This window comes from Perognathus longimembris, chromosome 10 (assembly GCF_023159225.1).
Source record: "Perognathus longimembris pacificus isolate PPM17 chromosome 10, ASM2315922v1, whole genome shotgun sequence".
Lineage (NCBI taxonomy): Eukaryota > Metazoa > Chordata > Mammalia > Rodentia > Heteromyidae > Perognathus > Perognathus longimembris.
Window position 1 is genome coordinate 37,851,163 of NC_063170.1, and position 25,540 is coordinate 37,876,702.

The window sequence follows — 25,540 nt, forward strand, 5'->3', positions numbered from 1 at the left end:
ATTTCCTTTGAGGAAATAAAAGGGGCTGATTGGCCAGGCTCTTCTAATAGGTGCCTAGCCGATACTGGGTTAAAATCCATTGCAAAAACAAAAAATCCATCTAGCCTTTATTATTGAGGACCTCCATGTGGTGATGGGCAGATTAAGGAACTGTGGAGAGAGAGGACCACGAAGCAGAGGCACCTGGGATGCCTGCCAAAGGCTGAGGATGAAGAGATGCTTCATTCAGCCAGCCAAAACACATGCATACAACACCATGACAAAAGTCCCTACAATAAATGCTGACAAGGAAAAGCAACAGCTTTTCCAAGAATTCCAAGATTCTTATTTACCAGGGAGACAGCAACTTACCTCTCAGCCCCCACAGACTATGTGTGTGAGAGTCCTGGGGCTTGAACCCAGGGCCTGGATGCTGTCTGTCCCTGAGCTGCTTTTGCTCAAGGCTAGTGCTCTGCCACTTGAGCCACATCTCCACTTCTGTCTTTGGCGGGGGTGGGGTGGGGAGGTGGGTGTGTAGTTTATTGGAGATAAGAGTCTCACAGACTTCCCTGTCTAGGCTGGCTTTGAACTGTGATCCTCAGATCACAGGTTATTGAGTAGTTTAGCATTACAGGCATAAGCCACCAGTGCCCAACCGACATTCAACTTTTTGAAGGTAATCCAAGAACACTTCAGTACCAAACAGCCATTTCTATGTTTAGACAATAGCTCACATAGAAAAACTTTACTACTGTGGCTGTAGTGAATGAGGTTGTGTTAAGACTTGAACCTGTATGTGCACAGTCTAACCATCCATTTTCAAATGATGTGAATGTTCTAAAACAAAAACTAACTTCGGATATCTAAATTTTATTATTTGAACCATTTCCTACTTTTTTTTTTTTTTTTTTTTTTTTTTTGCCAGTCCTGGGCCTTGGGACTCAGGGCCTGAGCACTGTCCCTGGCTTCTGTTTTGCTCAAGGCTAGCACTCTGCCACTTGAGCCACAGCGCCACTTCTGGCCGTTTTCTGTATATGTGGTGCTGGGGAATTGAACCCAGGGCTTCATGTATACGAGGCAAGCACTCTTGCCACTAGGCCATATCTCCAGCCCTGTTTTTTGTTTTTTTTTTTTGCCAGTCCAGAGCCTAAGCACTGTCCCTGGCTTCTTTTTGCTCAAGGCTAGCATGCTGCCACTTGAGCCACAGCACCACTTCTGACCATTTTCTATATATGTAATACTGAGGAATCGAACCCAGGGCTTCATGTATACAAGGTAAGCACTCGCCACTAGGCCATATTCCAGGCCTCTATTACTTTTTTTTTTTTTTTTACCAAGCACATAAACAAGGCCTCCCAGCTGTAGACCATCCTAAAATGCCACTAACACACAGTCAATCATTGCTGTATGGATTACCACCATGGAACCTGAACAAAAAATAATTCACCAGCAAGCCCATCACTGGCAGGGATGTTATATCTACAACTCAAGGAGGAATGTTCAAGCTGAACTTTTCTAGTCTTCATAGTTCCTAAAATTCCTTCCATATGAATTCATTTCTTTGGCTCATAAAGCATCTTTTTATAACAGGCTTCATTCCCACCCAAACTTCTTTGTCTATAAAAATGATAAAAGACAGTCATTGTAACTAATTCCCCAAACATCAAGATATGAAAAGTAAAATCACCAGAACTTGCAGCAATAGCAATAACCACAGTAACATCTGAGGGTACATTCTTCTAGTCATGCTCCACACATTATGCAGTGGCAGATTTTTGTAAAACTCTAAACCACTATGAACCAACACTTCTGCTGGTATGGGGCTTGAATTCAGGGCCTGGGTGCTGAATTATGTACACTTCATAATTTTATTACCTGATTTTTCCCACTATATAGATCATGGCCATTTGTCCACCCTGCCCTATCATCCTTTATTACAGTGAAAGGTCACGTTTTGGCCAGTACTGGGGCTTACACAGTAGGCACTCACCATTATTAGCTGCCAATAGTAAAGGGACATTCTGGGAAAGACACAAGTTCCATCCTCAAGTCCCCACACACTGCAGCCATCACCTCGCACAAGACCAAGATAGGACCACACTAGGAGCATCGCCGGAATGGGCAACCTGAGGTGCAGAAGACTGTGTAATTCCTTCAAGGTCAGAAAAATCTCAGGAGAAGACATGTCCTAATGAGGCAGGGCTGGCTCAGGGCAAGGAGCTCCTGTCTACACCCTAGGAGACAGGCTGTAGCCCCAAACCCTGCCAATCAAGTGATTGCAAAGCTCATCTTGCCCAATCCAGACTAGTGCAAGCCCTCTCCCTGGCCTCTTGCCCAACACCAATCTCTAACAAAGAAAGGTCACAGCAGATCCTGGTAGAGGAGAACAGAGCCATCGCCAGACCTGTGGGCTGCCTGGCTCCCCTGGAGACTTTACCTAGCAGGCCTCGGACCTCCCTGCAACTAGACATTGAACCCCTCCATTCTGAAGGCCAAGCTCCAGGTCAGAGCAACTCCAGCTCAGGTTTCCCAGAAGGTGCTGAGGAGAGATCTGGAGTGTGTTGTCTTTACAACCACGATGCTAAGGCATCCCACAAACACTGATTTCCTATTGTTCCCCAGCCACAGGTGATGCCATTTTGTCAGCTTTCTTCCTGTGGCCTGTCAAGGCCTCTTTGGATGCTCAATTCAATTGATCCAAGTTCTCCAGACCTCAACTTTCCATTGCAACGCAGCCTCAGTGACCTCCCAAAGGGCCCTGTGCAGTCCTCTCCTGGCACCTTCACTGTGAAATCCAGAGGGTGGCAAGCTCTACAGAGGTGGAAGCTGTCTCAGGTTCCGTGCACTACTGTAGCCCCCAGTGCCCCACACAGGCCAATCCAGGGGAGGTGCTCAGGGAGGGCCTGCATGAAAACCTCGGTTACCAGGGCTCTCTGTAAACAAAGATCTCGCCCAGCCCAGCCTGGTAAAGTCTGCCATCAGGTCTAGAATTTGGTGCCACCTTCAAGAAATGGTTGCTTGCCATTTCTATACATGCAGTTATTGCCTTGAATGCTCCCTAGTACTTTCTGCAATGCATCACTAAAATCCAGGACCTTCTACACGTGCACCTTGTCCAAGCACACAGAAGGGCCTCAGGGGAGACAGTGGTGGTACTTGACAATGTTAACCTTTAATAAAGGACTTTTACTCTTCTGACTTGTGCTAAATATTCATTAGAGGGAAGGGCCAGGCCCCTTTCAAGTCTTCTTTCCCTTCTTCTTCCTACCTCTGATTCCCCAAGCATGACACACACACTTGCTATTTTCATTTCCATTTTGCTTTTGTTTTGTTAAGAGAAAATGTCCTCTGGTTTCTGGAGCAGGAGGAAAAATAGGTTCTGGGTATAGGCCTTAGGCAAGATGGAGGAGCTCATGATTTTTCAAATCACCCTGTAGACCACCCAGAAAGAACTGAGAAAATATGATAAACATTTCCAATTAACTGCTCTGCCTCCCTGGGAAAGGGCAAGCTGAAAAAGAACTGTGGAATACTCCAGAAGAGCTGAATGCAGCAACAAAACGACCCTCCTCATCCTTCCCCTCATCCTCTACCCACTTCACATGCCTAGAATAATTTATTTTCAGTGTAAGTGCATGTGCATTCACACACATGGAATATTGCAAATCTCAATTTGAATTAGATTCAGAAAGCCTGTGCCAAGTCCATTTTAACATTTAAAAAAAATAGCTTTCTATAATACTTTTTTTTTTTTTTACATTACACATCCATATATATAACCTGGCTCACCTGGCAGAGCTGTTGGGACACCTGAATGACCCATTACTCACTGCCTCAGCCATACCTCTGTCCATTCCTTACGTTCTCAGCACACAGTCCCCTCGCTGGCTCAGACCTGGCCACCAGCAAGCCTCCCCCACAGCATTGGCCCGGCCATCTGGCTGAAATTTTTTTCCCTATGTGACTCTACAGCTCGTGCCCTGTAGACATGTTTCTGGCACATGATTTCCCCTTCCTTCACTTTGCCCCCAGATATCCACAACCCTGCTTCCATTCTAGGTTTTTCTCCTTAGCATGTCTCACCATGAGACCTAGCATGAATTATACGTGTTCCTCCTTTCTTCCTCCTTTGTCTTCTCCCCATCATCTCCAACTGCCTCTGGTACATAAGTTAAAGCTGCCTCCTCAATAGGTCTGTGGAATTTAGTTTCTTAATTTGAAATTTCAGGCTCATCTGTAAAGGCCTGGCCAGTTAAAAGGTATCTCCTTTTGCCAGCTGGAGAAGTCTGAAACAAATCAAAGAACCCCCCCACCCCCCATCTCTATTCAGATAAGGTCAGAGGCAGACCCAGAGGCCTTTCCTCATCAATTCTTTAAGCAGCCAATAGGAGAGGGATGCTTAAGGTCAGTGCAGGAGCAACATCTTGGCCTGTCACTGCCCATAGAGGCCTGTGCCATGTTCTGAGAGCAAGTTGGCAGCTGCCACAAATCTGTCATCAGTGCCATTTCATCAGATTAGGGAGGCACCCAATGCCCCAGATCATCTTCAAAAAGCAAGGTCAAGGGGACAGCAGAGGCTATATAGGGGGCTGGAGAACTCCAACTTCTATGCAGATGTGGAGGAACTTGTCTACTCATTAAAATCGATATGGGTCATTTACAGACATGCACATGAACAGTTAAAAAACAAACAAAAAACCCAACTAGTCTCAAGCCAGGAGCCAGTGGCTTGTGCTTATAATCCTAGGAAGCTGAGATCTAAGGCTCACAGTTTGAAGCCAGACTGGTCAGGAAAATGCATGAGACTCTTATTTCCAATTAACCACCAAAAAAGTAGAAATGGAGCTAAAAAAGTAGAAAAGTAGAAATGGTTCACTGTGGTGCAGTGGTAGACGGCCAGCCTTGAGCAAAAAGCCCAGTGATAGCATGTAGGCTCTAGCGTAACTGAGATGGTTGAAAAATACTTGAAGAGGGATGGGACATAATTCAAATGGTAGAGTACCTGCCTAGCAAGCACAGGGCTGTGAGTTTAAACCTCAGCACTGAAAAAGAAAAAAAAAAGTTTGGTATCACTATTTCACTGGCTACAACTACCATGAATATAGAACACAACTACTGTGAATAACAAGAATGAGCTGTATATTGAAACATCCCACTGTCCTGTGGCACACTCATTGCACACCCCAGTTTCTAGCCCCCTCTGCTGCTCTGTGCACGTGGGCGCCCTCCTGTTCAGGGTTCCTCAGAACATCCCTCCCCTGCCATACTTCTCAACATCAGTAATCATTCTCAACCTTATTCCTCTCAGCCCAACCCAACTGGAAATCCCTGGAGAGAAATCTCAGTCTTGTTCAGCACACCACCAGCAGCAGCCAACACAAAGCTTGACTAGCAAGGCACTGCAGACCACACAGACATCACACACACACAGTCCTCTACTTCAGGCTCTGACAACATCATCTTGAGTGTGACAGGAAATGTCTAATAGAGCTGTGCTGCCCAGGGCCACGTGTTGGCTACTGAGATCCCATGGAAATGTGCACCAATAGGGCACATATTCACCAATATTTAAGACTTAGCATAAAAATGTAACTGTGCTCATGCCTGTAATCCTAGATACTCAAGAGAATGAGATCTAAAGATCACAGTTCAAAGCCAGCTTGGGCAGACAAATCCAAGAGACCTTTATCTCCAATTAATCAGCCCATAGCCAGAAGTGAAGGTGCAACTCAAGTGGCTGAGTACTAGTATTAAGTGAAAAAAGCTAAGGGACAATGCAAGACCCTGAGTTCTAGCCCCAGTACCAATATACACACACCAAAGAAAAAGTCTAGAGAGAGGCTGGGATGTAGCAAGTCCTGTATATGCTAGGCAAGTACTATACCACTGAGCTACACCCCTAGATTGCTGAACTACTTTTTATACTGACCATATTTGAGATCATACTAATTTTTCTAACATTCTGGGTTAAATAAAGCACATTAAAATTAATTTCAGCTGTTTTTTCACTCTTTAACATGTCTACTAGGGAGCGTTTAATTACTGCTGTGGTTTGTATTATATTTTTCTGAGTCAGTCTTTGTTGTAACACTAGGCAAAGGTGCAACCCAGCCTGCTCAGGTCACTGTCAGCACGCCCTCCAGCTTACTGCACCCAGGGCACTCAATGCTTTCTGTAGCCAGGCAGGAAACACCTGTCTGGTGGCTTCCTGCCACATACAAATACCCAAATATACTCACAAATGAAATTCGGAAATCAGAGCTATACAGAGTTTAACAAATAAACCAAGTTTACCCCAGAAGGTAAGTGCCAGGAATACTGAGCAAACACAGTGGCTGGCACATAATAAGCAATCAAAAAAAGATAAACCAGGGAGAGATGGTGGGGCATAGCTCGGTACCACAGTGCTCACCTTGCATGAATGATTTGCGAGGTTCCATCCTCAGCACTGCCAAAATAAGTCAGATGCTTTGCTTTAAGAATAAAGAAACTACTGGGCCAGGCACTGGTGACTCACACCTGTTAATCCTCATTACTCAGGAAACTGATCATGGTTTGAAGCCAGCCCAGGCAGTAAATTCCCTGAAACTCTTATCTCCAATTAACCACCAAAAAGCCAGAAGTGGCACTGTGGGTCAAGTGGAAGAGTGCTAACCTTCAGAAGTTCAAAGACTTCTGCTCAAGCCCTGAGTCCAAGTCCACGGACTGGCATGCACACACACATACACATACATACATACACATACACACACACACACACACAATTTCTAACTTGTCTGCTCATATTTGGGTGGGGGGAGAAGAGCTAGGTATGATTTGGGAAACATCCAGGTCTAGTTAGGCAAGGAGAAATGGTGGTACCATGCCATGAAATCATAAGACAGAGTGTCTCTTCACCTGGAGACAGTCAGGCAGTTCCAAATACTCCAGAATTTTCTATAATACTCTGCCAATACTGTGGCTATGGAGCTCTTGAAATGTGATTACTGTAACTGGAAAATTTGCAATATTATGGAATGTCAATTAGCTTAAAGAGCCATGTGTTTACCACATTGGACTGCAGAGTTCTGGACAGGATGGAATGAGAACCAAATGAGGTGGTATCTATACCTGAAATCCCAGCACTAGGGAGGCAGAGGCAGGAGGATTAAGTTTCAAACCAGTCTGGACTACATGGAGAGTTCCAGGTCTGTCTAGGCAATGAGTCCCTGTCTTGAAATAACAAACTGTCGATGATAATGCTCTATAAGAATGATAGGGACTTTATTTAATGTATCATAACTCTGAAATTCTGAGGTCTGAATTTCCTGATTTCACAAAGAGACTCCATTTAACAAAAGTGAAAAATTAAACATGCAGAGAAATGTCTTTTTTTTTTTTTTTGTCAGTTGTGGGACTTAGAACGCAGGGCCTGGCTGCTGTCCCTGAGCTTTCTTTTGCTCAAGGTTAGTGCTCTACCACTTTGAGCCACAGCACCACTTGTGGTTTTCTGCTGGTTAATTGGAGATAAGAGTCTCATAGACTTTCCTCCTGTCCAGGCTGGCTTTGAAATGGGATTCTCAGAGCTCAGCCTTCTGAGTAGCTAGGATTACAGGCGTGAGCCCCCAGCGCCCTTGCTGAGACATAAGTCCGGTCATGTACACTACTGCACATGAGTCTGCTGCCTCCAGGGTCATACAGTCAGAAATCAAAGCTGCCAGGGAATTTCTGGCCAATTATATTCCCTTCTCTTACACCTGCATCTGAGGGACCAGATTATTTTCAGGCCTTTTAATTGGCCTTTCTTGCTCTTTCTCCTGTAGGAATATATTGTTCGAAGGACACCCTGCATTCCCTCACCCCTCAGACATCCCCCCTTAACCAGACCTAAACAGGGATTGTCCACCTTTGCTTATGAATGATCAAACTAACCACTACTGAAAAGGGGTAGGGACTAATTGGTAGCTGTAAAGAATACTAGCTTGTTTATACCATGAAATTCATACTCATGAAATTCAAATCAAGTTCTTGTCTCCTTAAGATTTTTCCCAGCAGGAAAGCCCTTCCCAGTCTAAACAGCTTTTTGTTGCCATTAAGATAATTATATTCTACACACAAGCAGACAATAAACAAATGAGCTGAGAAGTGGAAGGGAGGGTGTGAATTATTAGCACAGGAAAGTAAAACACCCAGTCTAAGCTTGAGGAAACACAAGCATGACCTCCTGTAGACATTTAAGAGATGTTGGGAGCTCATTCATTCTTCTCCATTGAATTTCAGCTATTTCTCCCCTCAGCCCTTTCAGCTTTTCCACAGACTGATATTTGGACGTAAGTATTGTGCAATGCTCTGCACAGCCGTGACAGCCATGGGTTTTGGCCCTCTGGAGCTTCCATAATAAAATACATGTGAAATTGGATCCACATGGTTTCCACCCAGAGTGTATGTTTTATTCTGTTGCTTAACTTCCCAAGGGGGCCTCCTACAGGAACTCTCTTTCTAGTGAAACAAAAGTCATCAGCCTGAAATCAAAGGGAACCAACACTATTTCACTAGGAACAGGGGCCCAGCTCCATACCTCCAGTTCAGTCTCCCGTCTGTTGATATCATCTGTGGATTGATTTAACTTCTCCAGTTCACCCTAGTGAAGACAAGAGAAGAGAGGTGTGAGGGATCTGTCTTTCGTTTCCAGTAGAATTTAGTCCTGTGAAAACTACCCCAGCCCCACTTGTAGGAGGAAAGGGCCAGCTCATTCTGGAGGAAAATTCTTGAGGCTCTGCAGGAAGAGTAAACTGTCAAAAAAAAAAAAAATTGTGTGTGGAAGGTACACTTTTTGATAATGTCTTAAGGTCCTAGGAATTGTCATTCTTCAGAAGGTCAAATATTTCAAGTGTAAACTCACCAGTTAGAGATAGTTGAATAAGCCAATCAAAACAGCACCATCTTGCCTTAAGCAAGAACTTTGCAAATAAAACAAGCAAGGCCAAGCCAAACCCAGGAAATCATTAAACTAAGAACAGACTTCTAGCAATAACTTATTAGCAGAGTTCAACATTTTCCTTTAAGGAAATGGAAAACCTCTTTTCCAGCTGTCAATTATTCAACCTACCACTGTTTTGTTAAGTAAGATTTAATCCCTTCTCTATCAAAACTTACAAAGTGACATTGTATAAGAAATGCCTAACAGGAAGGTAACTCATCTTTACTATGGGAACAAAGGAGCCTGCTAATAGAATTCACACCCAGAACATAAAATTTCGTTTCTAAATCAATGATTTTAAGAGAACAGCCATTAGGTAAAAATTAATATTTTTACAAACCTGCCAAAACCTATTCTCCACCAGCTGAGTTGTGAGTTTTTAATTTATCTGTGTACAGAAAATCAGTGAGGGGGGTCCAGAATTTGCAGTGTGCATAAAAGCTATATATATATATATATGGTTTTGTTAAATATGCATCTAATATGTACACACATACATATTAAACAAAATAACAACAAAAAGGTCTATGGGACGGTGGAAAGCCAGGCCACGGGAAGGAATGTGCTGTGCCTGGGGGTGGGGGTGGAGGGTGAAGAGGTTCAGCTGTCACTCCTAGATGCTGGCCTGGAAACTGGTCTTTAATCATCTATCTTGGAAATGGAGGCGCAGAAAGCCAGGCCATTCCCGCCGCCGCCTCCACGCGCCAGCTTTGCGCATCAGCTGTTCCCGATTTCTCTTCACACCCGATCTCACAACAAGGAAAAAATAGGGCTTTGAAGCGTTTCGGGCCCAGCAAACCTGGAACCCACGGCGACTGTAAACCCATCGAACGGCTAACAATGAGCCAAAGCCCGGAGGCCGGGCACCCCCGCCAGGTGAGGGCTCGGTAACCGAGCTCCACCGGTGCCATCCCACGCGGCAGGGCGGGCGACGCCCACCGGCCCTGCTCCCCGGCCCGCCCCGGTGCCCGCGCCAGCCCAGGCACCCGGCTCCCGGATCCAGGTGTCGGGGCATAGCTGGCAGTGCTCGCCGCACTGCCGCGCTCCGGGGCTGGAAACCCGCAAACCCGCCCGTCGCTCCCGGCGCTCCCGCCCCCCTGTTCCCTTTGTTGCACATCCGCCCGAACAGCGGGGCGCGCGGCAGAACCCGCAGGCTCTGCAGGGGTCTGCGGGGAGAGCCTCGCGGGACAGCCAGGCCACGTCCACGCGCGCGCTGCGGCCCTCCCGTGGGCACCCAGGAGCGGGCATCCAGACCCTCCCTCCCGTCCTCCGACCTCGGAGACCCGGAGGTCACCCCGCGCCGCGGCCCTCGGACGCCGACGCCCGCGTCCATCCCTGCGGAGCCCCCCCCCCCCGCCCCGTCCCGCCCCGCGTCCTACCTGGATCCGGGGGTCCACCTCCTCTTCCTCCTCCAGCCCCGGTTCCATGCCCGGCTCTTCCTCTTCCCCCTGCTCCCCGTCCCGGGCAGTCGGCGGGAGCTCGGTCGGCTCCTCGGGGCGGCTCCGCTTCAGCGTCCCGTCCATGCGGGCAGCGGGAGAAGCGCCGCGGCCGGGGCGTCCACTGCGCCACGGGGTGGGAGCGCGCGGAGGGGTCACGGCCGCCCGGCCGCCGCGGGCTCGATCGCGAGGACGCGGCTCGCTGCGGAGCGCCGGCCGGCCGAGGCGCGGGGACGGCGGGAGCGGGTGCGGCCGCCCCCTGGCTGCCGAGGATATCCGCGCCGCGGCGCCCGCCCCGCCCTCGGCCCGCCCCGTCCTCCGCCCGGCTCACGGGGGGCTCCGTCACAAAAAGCCCAGCGCCCAGAAAACCTCCGGGGGAGGCGCCTCTCGGGGTGACAGCGGACAAGTCATCACACACCACCCGGCCCGGGCGGCGGGCCGCGGGGGGGGGGGGGGTGGAGGGGCGGGGCGGAGCTCCCTTCCTGCCCAGCAAACTTCGGGGTATGTCTACTCCCCGAGGTCACCCTCGCACACGGGTGCTCGCTGCGTGTGGACCAGATCCAAGCCCGGCGCCAAGCCCGGAACCTAGAGCACGACTCTCCCCGCGGGCACACCTTGAAATCTCCCCAGAAAGGGGAACTGGAGCCAAGGCTCTTCCACACCGTGTAGTGAGTGCACTCTAGCTAGCTGCAGGCGCGGAGCCCCTGTCCCAACCTCGCTCCCGGCCCACCCGCTCGCCCCTGGTGTGTGCCCTGGTCTTACCTGGATCGCCGGGAAGCATGGAGAACCCATGGGGGCTGAGAACCGCGTGAGCTGGCAGGGCCTGTGACCCGCTGATGGGCACGGCTGACCTGGGGTTTGTGAACGGTGAAGTTTCTGGGCCCTCCTTAAGCAGGGAGCAGGGGGGTCGCCTGACAAAGCGTCACAAAGCAGGGAAGGGGCCTGTTGGTGTGGTTTACACATGTCAGGGTCACTGTGACATCTGGGAGCACAAGGTCAGACGATGGGGAAGGAGTGCCAGTCACTGTAAATGTCTTTGCTACTGGAATTAAGACTGGATAAATGCCCGGGAGTAGGGAAGTTCTATGTTTAGCCTTTTGAGGAACCTCCATACTACTTTCCATAGAGATTGAACACGTTTACATTCCCACTAACAGTGTGATAGAGTTCCCTTTTGGTGTAATCCCCACCAGCATTTGTCACTGTTAGTTTTTGTGGTAATGATCACAATAACTGGGATGAGGTGGAATCTCATTGTTGTTTTGATTTGCATTTCTTTTATGGACAAAGATGTTGAGCATGTCTTCATGTGACTCGACTATTATTCTTACTCTGAGAAGTTTATTTTTAAGTCTTTAGCCCATTTATTGATTGGATTGTTGAATTTTTGCATTATCATAGCCTCGATAAGGAATTAACCCAGATGCATCAAGAAAATGTGATGAATTCTACTGATCCATCAGATAGTACCATTTGGGAGATCATTTCAATAAGCACCATTTTATATGGCCATATGCATATTGAGCCATTGTGATCCTCTCCTAAGAATATCCTCCTTTGTTCTCATTGCAAACTCCAAGAAATGGAAACAAGAGGTTTTTTTAAAAAACTGTATTGTTCATAGTTTTTGTTTCTCTCCCCTCTCCCCCTTTGATTTATTCCTTGTCACTATTTTTTATTTCTGTAACCTTTGTCTTGTATAAAAATTTATCTGATTTGGGGAGGGGAAAGGGGAATCACAGAAAGGGTGGGACAAAAGGTGAACCAATTCAACAATGATACTCACTAGACACTATGTTGGAAATGAACTTTACAACTTGGGGGAGAGGGGACAAAAGGAGAAAATGATGGAGGGGTAACACTGCTCAAAAAGAAATGTACTCTTTACCTTACTTATGTCACTATAACTCCTCTTTATATCACCTTTACAATAAAAGTTAAACAAAAAGAAAGAATGATATTGAAGCACTAATAAGGAAATGGAAAGACTTGGAAAAATTATATTAATCAAAGTAAGCCAGAGCCAAAGAAACACAGGATGCATGGTTTCCCTCATTTGTGGTAACTAGAATGTACCTATAAATCTACAAGTAAGCTTGGTGCTGGTGGCTCACACCTGTAATCCTAGCTACTCAGGAGGCTGAGATCTGAGGATGGAGGTTCAAAGCCACCCCAATCAGGAAAATCCATGAGACTCTCATCTCCAATTAACCACCAGAAAATCTGAGGTGGCACTGTGGTTCAAGTGGTAGAGAGCTAGCCTTGAGCTGAAGAGCTAAGGGACAGTGCCCAGATCCAGAGTTCAAGTCTCACGACTGACTAAATAAATCTACAAGCAAACACACTGAATGTTTAATATACATGCAAACATACATAGTACATATATATGAAACATGATAAATTATCCAGGACTTTAGACATTCACACACTGAGGCCAAAGGAGGATATGCATAGGAATGGTTGACAAAGGCTCAATAGCTATGTGCATAAGATATATAAAATAATACCTTATGAAATGCACGCCAAGAAAAGAAAACAAGAGATATTTTTGGTTGCTGTTTTTGTTTTCTTTCCTTTTATCTTGTTTGTATTTGGGAGGGAAAGGGGAACAAAGAAAAGGTGAAACAAAGGGTGGACAAATACAACAGTGGTACTCACTAGACAGCATGTGGAAAATGAACTGTACATCTCGTGGGTGCGGATGAGTGGGGAAAAACTGGGAGACAAGGAAGAGGAGACATGTTTCAAACAGAATTATACTCACTACCTGAAGAGGAGATATGTTTCAAACAATTATACTCACTACTTGATTCATGCAATTGTAAGCCCTCTCTATATCAACTCTACAATGACAAAAAAATTTTTTTTAATTAAGAGACTGTATGCTACCAACCCAGAGGGTTGTAGCCCTTTGCTCTGCAAGAAGTTTCTTTTTGACAGCCAGTCATCAAAGCTACCGTGGAAAAACTGCTTCTGATGGCTTTTCCAGTAGCTAGGGGGCTATTCTTCTGGCAAGGAGGTCCTGCTATGCACATGCGGGCACTGTGATCCACTATTCAAGGAGACTGGTTTTGACCAGTCTCAGGTGTGTGCCCCAGGTCTATTCCCAAAAAGGTCTCAGCTTTCATCGCTGACTAACTCAATGGTTAGTTGGTAATTCTGGGCAATAGTTTGAAACTCCTTGCTCAAGACATAGCTTCTTTTGATGTTCTAGTGAGAGATGAAGACCAGGACAAGATGGCCATTAAGGGTCACTTTGAGACCCAAAGTTCAGGTGTCGAATGGTCAGTGAGTCCCAACTCAGGGCATCAGAGGCTGAATAGGATGTGAACAAGGCCATATTCCTTTCTGGAGGTTGAGGAAGAGATCCTTCCAAACTCATTCAGTGGTGGCCAAATTCAGCCCTTGTGGTGGTAGAACTGAGCTATTTCCCTTTGCTGAAAGGCCAGGCCAGTCACCAGGCCAGCCACCACTGCCTGGCTTCCTTGCCATGTGACTGCCTCTATCTCAGAAGCCAGGACCAGAGCATCTCATTTGTGTTGTGAACCTCTCTTCATGCTCCAATTTCTCCTTCTGAAATGACCTGGTCCCTTCAAAAGGTTTCCTTGATTAGGTCCAGCCCCGAAGGAACAGTTTTCTTGTGCTGTTGCTCATGGGGTTTGGTGGGGGGGGGGGGGGCATTCAAGTTGCAGCCTCCTGGTTCCAAAGCTGTCCGGAGGTCTCAAGGGTTGCAGCCCTGCAGCAGGCAATGCTTGCCAGTGTTGCAGCTCCACTGCCAATGCTGCTGCTGTAGCCTTCTCATTGTCTTCCCTCAGGAATTGAAGGAAATCAGCCCATTGTGTAATCTGCTCTCTAGCTCTGAGTCTAGGGTTGGTTTTTTTTGTTTGTTTTGCTTTGTTTTGTTTTTGCCATACTTGGGGCTTGAACTCGGGGCCTGGGCACTGTCCCTGAGCTTCTTTTGCTCAAGGCTAGGATTCTAACCACTTGAGCCACAGCGCCACTTCCAGCTTTTTCTTTTTCTTTTTTTTTTGGCCAGTCCTGGGCCTTGGACTCAGGGCCTGAGCACTGTCCCTGGCTTCCTTTTTGCTCAAGGCTAGCACTCTGCCACTTGAGCCACAGCGCTACTTCTGGCCGTTTTCTGTATATGTAGTGCTGGGGAATCGAACCCAGGGGCTCATGTATACGAGGCAAGCTCTCTCGCCACTAGGCCATATCCCCAGCCACTTCCAGCTTTTTCTGTGATACTGAGGCATGGAACCCAGGGCTTCATGCATGCTAGGCAAGCACTCTACCATTAAGCCACATTCTGAGCCCTGGTTTGTTTGTTTGTTTCGATAACCTGGTCTGTGTTCTGATTGGTCACCCTTATGCAACTGAAGCATAGGACAACTGATCAGTTAAAACCTGCTGGGTCACTGCGAGTCTGCAGACCTATAGTTCTCAACTATGTCTGTTTCCTCTCTCCTTCCCCACTCACACCCTTTACCCGCCCCCCCCCCCCCGCATTAGAATTGTGAGGCACTAAGAAAAATGGAAGTGGGACATTCTATTCTTCACAGCTGAGTTTCTGAAACAATCTTGCATTTCTCATTCTGTTCTCAGCACTCCAAACCAGTAATGGTTTCCACTGCAAGATGTTCTCTAAAAGCCCTACATCCTAACTAATCTACTGAACTCTAACCTCTTAACTAAGTCTACTTTTTCACCACTATAGTGGTCTCCATTACAGTCAACTATGTTACATACATAGCCTAATCCTTGGAATAACAAGACCTTTATATCCACAAGTTCCCAAACTTATACAAGGAGGTGCAGCAGGGCACAGGAAATGGGGCAATTTTTCAGAGTTTGGGCTGCTATAACTAAGTACCACAGACTGGGTGGTTTATCAACAATAGAAATCTACTGGAGGCTGGATGACCTGGGGCAGGATGCCAGATGGCTAGGTTCTGGTGAGGTTGAGATGGGTTGCAACCTGCTAACTTGATCCTCGTGTGTCAGAAAGAGACCTATAAAGCTCTCTGGGGAGGGAAAAAGAAAAAAGCTCTCGGTGGCTCTCTTTTTATATGACGTGAATCCCAGCCAATCCCTTCTCCAAAACCTCACATCCTAACACCAGTATATTGGGCAAAGATTTTGGCATATCAGTTTGGGTGGATATAAACATTCAGCATGCAATCTACAGAGGTGGTCTGTAATCTGTAAATGTCTAGTGTATATTTTAGAGATCATATTGGCCAGGACAGTGGTTCTGAAGACCTGAGCTAGAGACACTGGAGGCCTGAAGACCTTTCAGTGAGTCATTACTGTTTTTGTACTAATCATTACTGTTTTGGTACTAATGTGAAATCCTCTTTTTACTCCCTCTCACATAACTGAGCACTGGCATTTTCTAGAAGATGTATAACTTAACATGTCACACAGATTGGAAATAGAAGACATGAGGACCTAGTGATATTTTATTCAATCACATATTAGAGAGATTTGTGATAATATAAAGCAATGCCCTTCTTGGTTTGAGAGATTATTCTAATTTTACTTTTGGAACCTGTACTTTCCTGGGGCTTATACTCAGGGCCTGGCATTGTCCCTGAGCCTCTCTGTGCTCAAGGCTAGTGCTCTACCACTTGTGACAGCACCATTTCCAGCTTTTTCTGTTTATGTGGTGCTGAGGAATCAAACCCAGAGCTTCATGCATGCTAGGCAAGTACTCTACCACTAAGCCACATTCCCAGCCCCAAAATTATATTTATTTTTACATATATTATTGGTAGATGAGTTAGTAAAAATGTGTTTTAAATTTGAATTTTTTTCTTATTTATTGTCAAAGTGATGTAAGAGAAGTTACAGTTTCATTAGGCATTGGGTACATTTTTGGTACTGTTTGTTACCTCCTCCCTCACTCCCCCCTCCACCCTCCCCCTTTCCCTCTCCCCCCATGAGTTGTTCAGTTGATTTACACCAAACAGTTTTGCAAGTATTGCTTTTGTAGTCGTTTGCCTTTCTATACCAAAATCAAGAGACAAAGGATTAAATTTTAATTTTTATATAGTAACTACCTACATGGTTTGAGTGTAAAGTACTCCTCTCCTTCCTCCACCCCAAAGACCCCCAGCTGGTGGCACTATTGAGAGGTGATTGGATCATGAAGGCAGTATTATCAATGGAGGAATCCACTGGTAAGTCCTAGCTGAATGGGCTGTTAGCAAGTGAGGCTTGGTGGATGCAGGTCATTGAGGGCATATCTTTGAAGGACATATTTTTGTCCCCCAATACTTTCTCTCTGTCTATTTCCTGGCTGCCATGAGTTCCCTGCCATGATGTTTCAGCCTTACCCAAGGCCCACAGCAATGGAGCAGTTAACCATGAACTGAAACCTTAGAAACTATGAGCCAATAGAAATCTTCCTCCTCAGGTGTTTTGTTACAGCAATTGAAGGTTGACTAATACACTTTCATGGACATAACCAAATAAACAAAAACCCTTCCATATTCAATCATCATAAAGAATTTTAAGAGTGGCAGGGCCCTGGTGGCTCATACCTGTAATACTAGCTACTCGGGAGTCTGAGATCTGAAGCCAGCCTGGGCAGAAAGTTTGTGAGATCCTATTTCCAATTAACCACCAGAAAACTGGAAGTGGGGCTGTGGCTCAAAGTGGTAGAGTGCTAGCCTTGAGAACAAAAATTCAGGGGCAGTGCTCAGGCCCTAAGTTCAAGCTCCATGACCAATTTGAAAAAAAATAACATAAAGGGTATCTGTGACCCAAAAGTTTGAGAACCACTCAGTTGAAGGAAATGTGTACTCTCATTTGAGTTATGTTTTGTTTGTATTTAAATGTTCCACTTTCACCAGGACATAATAAATTATACAGGACTCTAGACATTCACACACACTGAGACCAAAGAAGGACACTCTTAGGAGAGGGACACAAAGGCCCAATGCCTATGTGCCTCTGATCATATAAAATAATATTTATCAAAATGAACTCCTGAATGGAAATGAGGGTTTTTTTTCTGTTTTTGTTGTCTTTTTGTTTTGTTGTTGTGGGCAGGAACAGGGGTGAGGCAGGGACTAGGAATGAGTGGAGGGAAGGGGTAACATTGTCCAAAAAAAATGTGTTCTTTACCTGATATATCTAACTGTAACCCCTCTGTAGATCACCTTTATAATCATTAAAATGAATATTTTAAAAATGTTCTACTTTTCCCTAACTCAAGAGATATCTAGCTTTATGTCCACTGCAGACCCTCACAAGCCATTTGATGTTGGACAAGATGCTTCTCTTTTCTTTTTTTAATTTTATTATCCTCACCTATAAAGCTAATAAGATGACATCTCCCTCTGTGAGACATTAGGAAGACTAGATAAAACACAAACTGCATTCATGGTGCTTCCTTTGTCTTTTTTTCATCTCTTATTTTTCTTATTTTTTTGTGTGTGAATTAAACCTAAAGTAAGAAGGCGTTTTACATAAGGAAGTTTAAAAAGTTGTAAAACGAGGGAGGGGATAACACTGTTCAAAGAGAAGTGTGCTCATTACCTAACTTACGTAACTATCACCACTCTGCACATCATCACCTTTACAATAATTTTTTAATGACGTTTTTGGAACATTGGAATACATTGTGAATTCCATAATTGGTGTGTAAAATCTATTCATGTAATAAAATGCTGAATAAATGAAAAACCAAAGACAAAAGAAAAAAACAAGGTATAGCCAGGCACCAGTGTGTGCAATACTACCTCCTCAGGAGGCAGAGGTCAAGCGTATCACAGTTTGAGGCCAGCCTGGAGACAAACTGAGATACTATCTCAAAAACAGCCAGAGGAAAAGGGGCTCGAGCAATTGTACACAAAGCCCTGAATTCAAACTTAGTAATGCCAAAAGAAATTACAAGTTATTTATTTTTCTTGTGAGACAGGTCTTGCTATATAGTGCAGTCTGGTCTCTGATGTCCAACTTTTAATCCTTCTGCCTCAGAATACTGGAATTGCACTGGCTCTGCACATACCTGGTTCTACAAATGCTGTGTGTGTGTGTGTGTGTGTGTGTGTGTGTGTGTGTGTTATGCGTGTGCTGCTATTGAGTAGCTAGGATTACAGGCATGAAGCAGCAGTGGCCAGACTACAAGTGCATTTTAAGTGCAGTATGCAAACCTAAGGTTGCCATCAACACTACTGAAATACAATTAAGCACTATTTCTGGAACCCATTTGAAGGCCCTGAACATGTAGATGATGATGATGTAATCTCCTCCTGGGGAGGGGGGGGCACAGGGTCCCATGAAAACTGTGCCCCTAAAGCTTCATTCGTTCTTCATTAAAGCTCTTTCGGTAAAGTTTCAGTGTTATGTAAATAAAGATTCCCCATAAATTGACTTTTAAAAATGCTTTCCACTTGTCAATTGATGTCTTTAGAACAGAGACTGCTCTCTGCAGTTCCCATCACAGTCTGGCGTCAGAGCCTGAAGACCTGAACCACCAGTACCCCTCTGGTATATTACCTGAGATTTTTCCACGGTGTCTTTGGCCAGGGGCTGAAAATGAACCTCCCGTTGGATCAGACCTCAGGACAGGTGCTCTCTGGCTGGCATGGTACTCTAGAAATTTGAGCCAAGTTTGGCCCTGATGGCTTACATCTGGATCCTAGCTACTTAGGAGGCTAAGAATGGGAGGATCATGTTTTGAGGCATAGGCAGAAAAGTTGCCGAGACACGCTTCTCAACCAACAGTTGGGTGCAATGGCACACATCTGTCATCCACGGATAGCTGGGAAGCTAAGAGTGAGGGAACTGAAGTGCCAGAACAACTCAGGCAGAAAAGTTGAAGAGACTCTTGTCTTCCACAGAGAGAAGGTGGACATGGTGGCATGTGCCTGTGATCCCAGTAACATCAAGGAACCCTAATGTAGATGGATCAAAGCTCAGGTACACACCTAGGCAGGAAGAGAAGCCCTATTTAAAAAACAATCAGCAAAAACTAGGAATGGGGCTGGGGATATGGCCTAGTGGCAAGAGTGCTCACCTCGTATACAGGAGGTCCTAGGTTCAATTCCCCAGCACCACATATACAGAAAATGGCCAGAAGTGGCGCTGTGGCTCAAGTGGCAGAGTGCTAGCCTTGAGCAAAAACAAGCCAGGGACAGTGCTCAGGCCCTGAGTCCAAAGCCCAGGACTGGCCAAAAAAAAAAACAAAAAAAAGACAACAACTAGGAATTGAGGTGTGGCTCAAGGAGTAGAGCACTTGTAAGCTCAAGGCCCTGAATACAAATCCTACTTCTGCACTCCTCCAATAAAGGAGAAAACACACAGTGAAAATTCCAGTGATACAAGAGAATTATCTCTGTTTGGACAGAGCACAGAACTGTGAGCCACCCCTGATCCCTTTAGAACATATATATATATATATATATATATATATATATATATATATATATGTATGTATATATGTATGTATATATAAACTCAGTCAAGTCACCCTCAGAGTCTGGTCAGTGGTGTTCTTCCACTCAGCAGATCCTACACAGGTCCACACAGTAAGGAGGCTTTAAGGGAAAGCTGGCTTCCTTCCCTCCCACTTTCCCCTCCTCCCTGGCCTCTAAGGATTATGGCTCCTGGCAAGGTGGAAGAGAAGTTTAAAGAAGACCTGGCCCTTCAGCAATACTTTTTGACCTTAAATGACTGGTTTTCAGAAGAATCCAATTAGCTACAAAAGCCAGTTCTTTGCAAGAAGGCAGAACTGCTCTACATTAAAGGGGCATCTGTTTAATTTAGCCAGTCACTACCATCAGTGTATTGCCAAATTGTCTCACACTGTGGACACTCCCCTCTAATGAAAACCTTTATTTGGGTCCTAAGTCAATTAGACCTAGTCTCTTGACTGAAATGAAGTACAGGCCAGAGCACTTAGGAGAACCCAGGAAAGAGACTTTTGGTGCTTAGCTGTGTTCTGAGGGGACTTGCAGATGTTTATAATAGTATGGAAATCTGGAGATAGCAAAAAATGTTCCATTAAAAGGAAGGAAGGAAGGAAGAGCTGGGCATGATGGTGCCTGCCTGTAATCCCAGCACTCAGGGAGTGAAGCGGCAGGATGGAGAGTTTGAGGCCAGCCTAGACTACTTAGTGAAATCCTATCTCAAAAAACAAAGGGTGAGAGAAAGGAAGTTTCATCCTCTGTAAGCCAGTGAATATATCATATTGAAGACACGATAGAGAAATTGATGGGGGAGGGGAGCTTCTATGTCCCTTGGAGACAATGACTGATAAGGATGACCCTTTTAAGTTAACCAAGAACAGATATGTGGGCACAGCCATCACTTCCTTATCCCACACTTGGTTAGCCTAGCTACTATAATGAGTAGTTGGGCTAGTTACTCTAATGAGTAAAGGAAGGGCAGAAAACAAGAAAAGGCCATATAAGTAAATCTACTTATAAAGGAAAACAAAATTTTATATCAAGCAGTAAAAGAAAGCTTTTATTGGAGCTTGAACCTGCAAAAGGAAACCTAAATTTTTGTAAATAAGCTTCTTTCTGTCTTGAAATTTAAAAAATATATGGCAAAGGACTGGGAATATAGCCTAGTGGTAGAGCGCTTGCCTCATATACAAAAAGCCCTGGGTTCAAGTCCTCAGCACCATACATATAGAAAAAGCCAGAAGTGGTGCTGTGGCTCAAGTGGTAGAGTGCTAGCCTTGAGCAAAAAGAAGCCAGGGACAGTGCTCAGCCCCTGAGTTCAAGCCCTAGGACTGGCCAAAAAAAAAAAAAGGCAAATACTTATTATCTATTATGCAAATAAAAATATAGTAATGAATGAAACATATCAAAGTCCGTGTTCTAGTTGGACTTTTTTTTTTTTTTTTTGATGGTTGAACAGGTCTCGCCCACCCAGGGGGCAGGGAGAAAGATTTATTACGATGACAAAAGCAGAAGGGGAAGGACTTGGGGTGACTGATTGGCTTACTGGGCTGCCCATCAAGTGATGTCGTGAAACTTCCTCTGTGGGCGGGGACTACAGCCCCCCAAGAGCTGGATCTCTGTAGAAGTCCCCACCATGATGGCATGCACGTGTTCGCCCCCCAGGGGCAGGGGCTTCTCTTTAGTTGGACTTTTAGTACAATTGATTACAGAAGAACAATTAGATACTGTTGTTTGGATATAAAGTATTCCCCTCCCCCCCCCACACACGCAAAAGAAAGGTTTATGTATGGAAGATTCAGTCCCAAGCTTGTGGACCCAGCCATGGAGAGGTGACTTGATCATGATGGTTATGACTTAATCAATTGATTCATCCACCAATCAGTTCAAAATATGGTGACTGCTAAGTGCCTGTGCCTTATGCCTATAATCCTAGCTAATCTGGAGGCTGAGATTTGAAAATTGTGGTTCAAGGCCAGTCTGAGCAGGAAAGTCTGTGAGATTCTTATCTCCAATTAAGCACCAAAAAGCCAGAAGTAGAGTTGTTACTAGCACGCGCACACACATGCAATGGCATGATCAGAAGGTGGTTAACAAAAAGATGGGGTTTAAACAGGTCCCAGAATACCATAAAGACATCTTCACATCCATGTTTATCGCTGCACAACTCACAATAGCCAAAATGTAGAAACAACCCAAATGCCCCACTACAGATGAATGGATCCAAAAAATGTGGTACCTGTATACAATGGAATACTACATAGCAGTTAGAAATGATAAAATACCAGTATTCGCAGGGAAATGGTCAGATCTTGAACAAATAATGTTGAGTGAGACAAGCCTAGAACACAGAGGACAAAGGCACATGGTTTCCTTGATATATGATTGTTGGGTGTTGTGGGGAGAACAGTAGAGACCAGGTCTGCAAAATAACAAATTTCTTTTCAAATGGTATTTCCACATGTTTGGGTCAGCGACTTTACATTATGTATCTAAAACCAAACAACTACTAAACAAACATAAAAAGGTCTAGGATAGACCTATCAGAGGATCACAATAGCTCAATAGTTATGTACATATGATTATATAAGATGAGGCTAAGCAAAATGAGCTCCAAGAGAAGGAAGGACACAGGAGGACTTTATTGTTGTCGTTATGTTTAATGTTCTAGGTGAATTTCCTATGGCATACCCCCTGTGGTCACTGTATATGATTTTGGCACACTGGATATTGTATAGATGCTCACCTGAACTAGGGAAGGGAAAGAAAAATGAGGGAGGGTATAACAAATATTCAAGAAATGTACTCACTACCTTATTATCTAACTGTACCCCTCTGTACAGCACCTTGTCAATAAAGTTTAACTCAAAAAAAAAGATGTGTTTTAGTTGGAGGAAGTAAATCACTGGTTCCCAGCCCCTTTCCTGGCTGCCATTAAGTAAGCAGCTCTACTCACCATTCCCTCCCACCATGATGTTCTCCCTCATCATGGCCTATAAACAGTCGGGTTAGCCATCCATGGACTATAACCTCTGAAACCATGAGCCCAAACAAGTCTTTCCCCCTTTTGAATTGTTTCTCCTGGATATTTGTCAGGCAGCCATGTGAACCTAGCCACTGAGCCCCTGGGGCCACAGCCATGAAATGGATGGAGAGGGGATGAATAGCATGGCTGCAAGGTGAGGTGTACACTGTGGGCACCAGTCAGATGATATGGAGCCTGGGAGGACCCAGAAAAGATTTTATACTTCTTTTTTTTGCCAGTCCTAGGGCTTGAACTCAGGGCCTGGATGATGTCCCTGAGCCTCTCTGTGCTCAAGGCTAGCGCTCTACCTTTTGAGCCGCAGCACCACTTCCAGTTTTTCTGTTTATGTGGTATGGAAGAATTGAATGCAGGACTTCACACATGCGAGGCAAGCTCTCTAACACTAGGCCACATTCCCAGCCCCAGAATAGATTTTATTATCAATGTGATGGGAAGCCATTGGAGGGATTTAACTCAAGGAATGATGTTATCTGTTTACATGCTTCAATGACAAACACTGCGGCTGCTGGGTGCAAAGGCTGGCCATGCAGCTGAGGGTGAGCCAGGAGGCTCTCATGGCCACTGCGACAGATGTGGCTGCTTGGCTGGTGCCAGTGCTGGAGGGGATATGGAGTACAACCAGCTCAGTTTATATTTTGAAGTCAGGTCTGTGGGAACCTGTAAGTGCAGAGCTATGAGGTCTGCCAAAGAGAATTGGAATGCCAGTCTCTGACTCTCAGAAGGCTGAGAGTGGCCTGAGAAAGGTCTATTGCTGTTAGCGTTATAAAGACCACAGATTCCACCCTAAGTGTAAACTATTCAGCTTCCAAACTTCCCCAGACCTTGGAGCCAGGCAGGGGCCTATTCTAATTGTGTTTGTTTGCTGCTCACCTTCACCTCTAGTTTGTAGGAAGTCACCAATCCTAGGATTGTTTTCCCCCAGTCTAGTGTTGGTAATGTCAAAGACACTGCTACCTTGCGTTCTGCACTCATTTCCCTGTTTGATGATCAATAAAGGCCTTGTACATGGAACCTTGGGGGTCTATGGCTGGTAGCAGGCCCCCTGATACCCCAAAAGCTGTTTCACGGTCCCATCTCCATCACTGCCTTGCTCCCGGCCACTGCGGGACAAGGTGCTCATGGAGTTTGCAACATATGCTCAATTAAATCATTGCTATTCTGGTGGGTGTGGGGGTGCACAGGGGCAGAGGTACCAAAATGACTCTTCTCAGACTGAGGATGTAGTTCAATGCTGTAGCATTTGCCTAGCATGTGCAAGACCCTAGGCTTCTTCAGTACTGCCGATGAATGAATGAGTGAGAAGGATTTGAAATTGTGTCCTGAGCATATAGCTGACTGATACTGCCCATTTATAGAGTGAGATACGATGTTAAGAAATAATTTTCCTTTCCATTTTTGTGATGTTGGGAACTGACTCCGGAACATTGTACATGCTAAGCAAACATTCTACCACTGAACTATACCATGAAACACATTTTTTTTTCTGAAATCAAGACACCTGTTCTCAAGTACTTAAGTCTGAGAGGCTATTAATACTCAAGTGGAGTTATCAAGAAGACAAAAAGGAACAAGGCAAGGCTGAAGCTGTAAATTTAAGTCAACTGCAAAATGGCCCTCATCTAATTGGGTGATGTTTAGAGCCATGAGATCACTTAGGCGAGAGGAGCCGTGGAAAGGAGAGGACCGGGACAAAGTTGGATATCCAATTTTCTTCTTTTTATCTAGGGAAATGCTGAGGTATTTCAGAATTTAGATTGAACCTTGGAGGAGAAGCTAGCTAGGCAAGAGAACTTCAAGCAGGCACAGTGGTGTACACCTGTAATCCCAGCACGCTGGAGACAGGAGTATATCAAATTCAAGGCTAGCCTGAGCTACATAGAGAGACCCTCAAAAACAGAAAAAAGGGGGCTGGGGAGATAGCCTAGTGCCAAGAGTGCCTGCCTCGGATACACGAGGCCCTAGGTTCGATTCCCCAGCACCACATAAACAGAAAAATGGCCAGAAGCGGCGCTGTGGCTCAAGTGGCGGAGTGCTAGCCTTGAGCGGGAAGAAGCCAGGGACAGTGCTCAGGCCCTGAGTCCAAGGCCCAGGACTGGCCAAAAAAAAAAAGAAAAACAGAAAAAAGAAAGAATACTACTAGCTAATTCTTTATTTTATTTTATTTATTTTTTGCCAGTCCTGGGGCTTGGACTCTGGGCCCGAGCACTGTCCCTGGCTTCTTTCTGCTCAAGGCTAGCACTCTACTTCTTGAGCCACAGCTTCTGCCTTTTTCTATATATGTGGTGATGAGGAATCGAACCCAGGGCTTCATGTATGCGAGGCAAGCGCTCTACCACTAGGCCATATCCCCAGTCCACAACTAGCTGATTCTTTTTTTTTTTTTTTTTGCCAGTCCTGGGCCTTGGACTCAGGGCCTGAGCACTGTCCCTGGCTTCTTCCCGCCCAAGGCGCTAGCACTCTGCCACTTGAGCCACAGCGCCGCTTCTGGCCGTTTTCTGTATATGTGGTGCTGGGGAATCGAACCTAGGGCCTCGTGTATCCGAGGCAGGCACTCTTGCCGCTAGGCTATATCCCCAGCCCCACAACTAGCTGATTCTTAACACAACAATGCTAACTACAAAAATGAATTAATCAACTGTCAAACAATTCTCTTACAAATAATTTTTCTTGGCAAAATCCTATGACCATGAAAATTGTCCATACA

At 45.4% G+C, this 25,540-nt stretch overlaps 1 protein-coding gene across 2 annotated transcripts in view; it reads right to left on the reverse strand.

Annotated features, from left to right (window-relative positions):
* Nucleotides 1-11,181, reverse strand: part of Sh3bp5 (SH3 domain binding protein 5) — a 68,845-nt gene extending 57,664 nt beyond the window's left edge. Inside the window, exons 1-2 of one of the 2 annotated variants that reach the window (XM_048355894.1) lie at nt 11,137-11,181; nt 8,537-8,599 (exon numbers count right to left, since the gene is read on the reverse strand). In XM_048355894.1, coding sequence (XP_048211851.1) covers nt 8,537-8,599; nt 11,137-11,166 — 93 coding nt within the window. In that variant the 5' untranslated portion in view covers nt 11,167-11,181. Of the gene's footprint in view, nt 1-8,536; nt 8,600-10,317; nt 10,606-11,136 lie in introns of those variants that run through there. The other variant, XM_048355895.1, reaches the window with a different exon arrangement.
* Between the last annotated feature and the right edge of the window lie 14,359 nt (nt 11,182-25,540).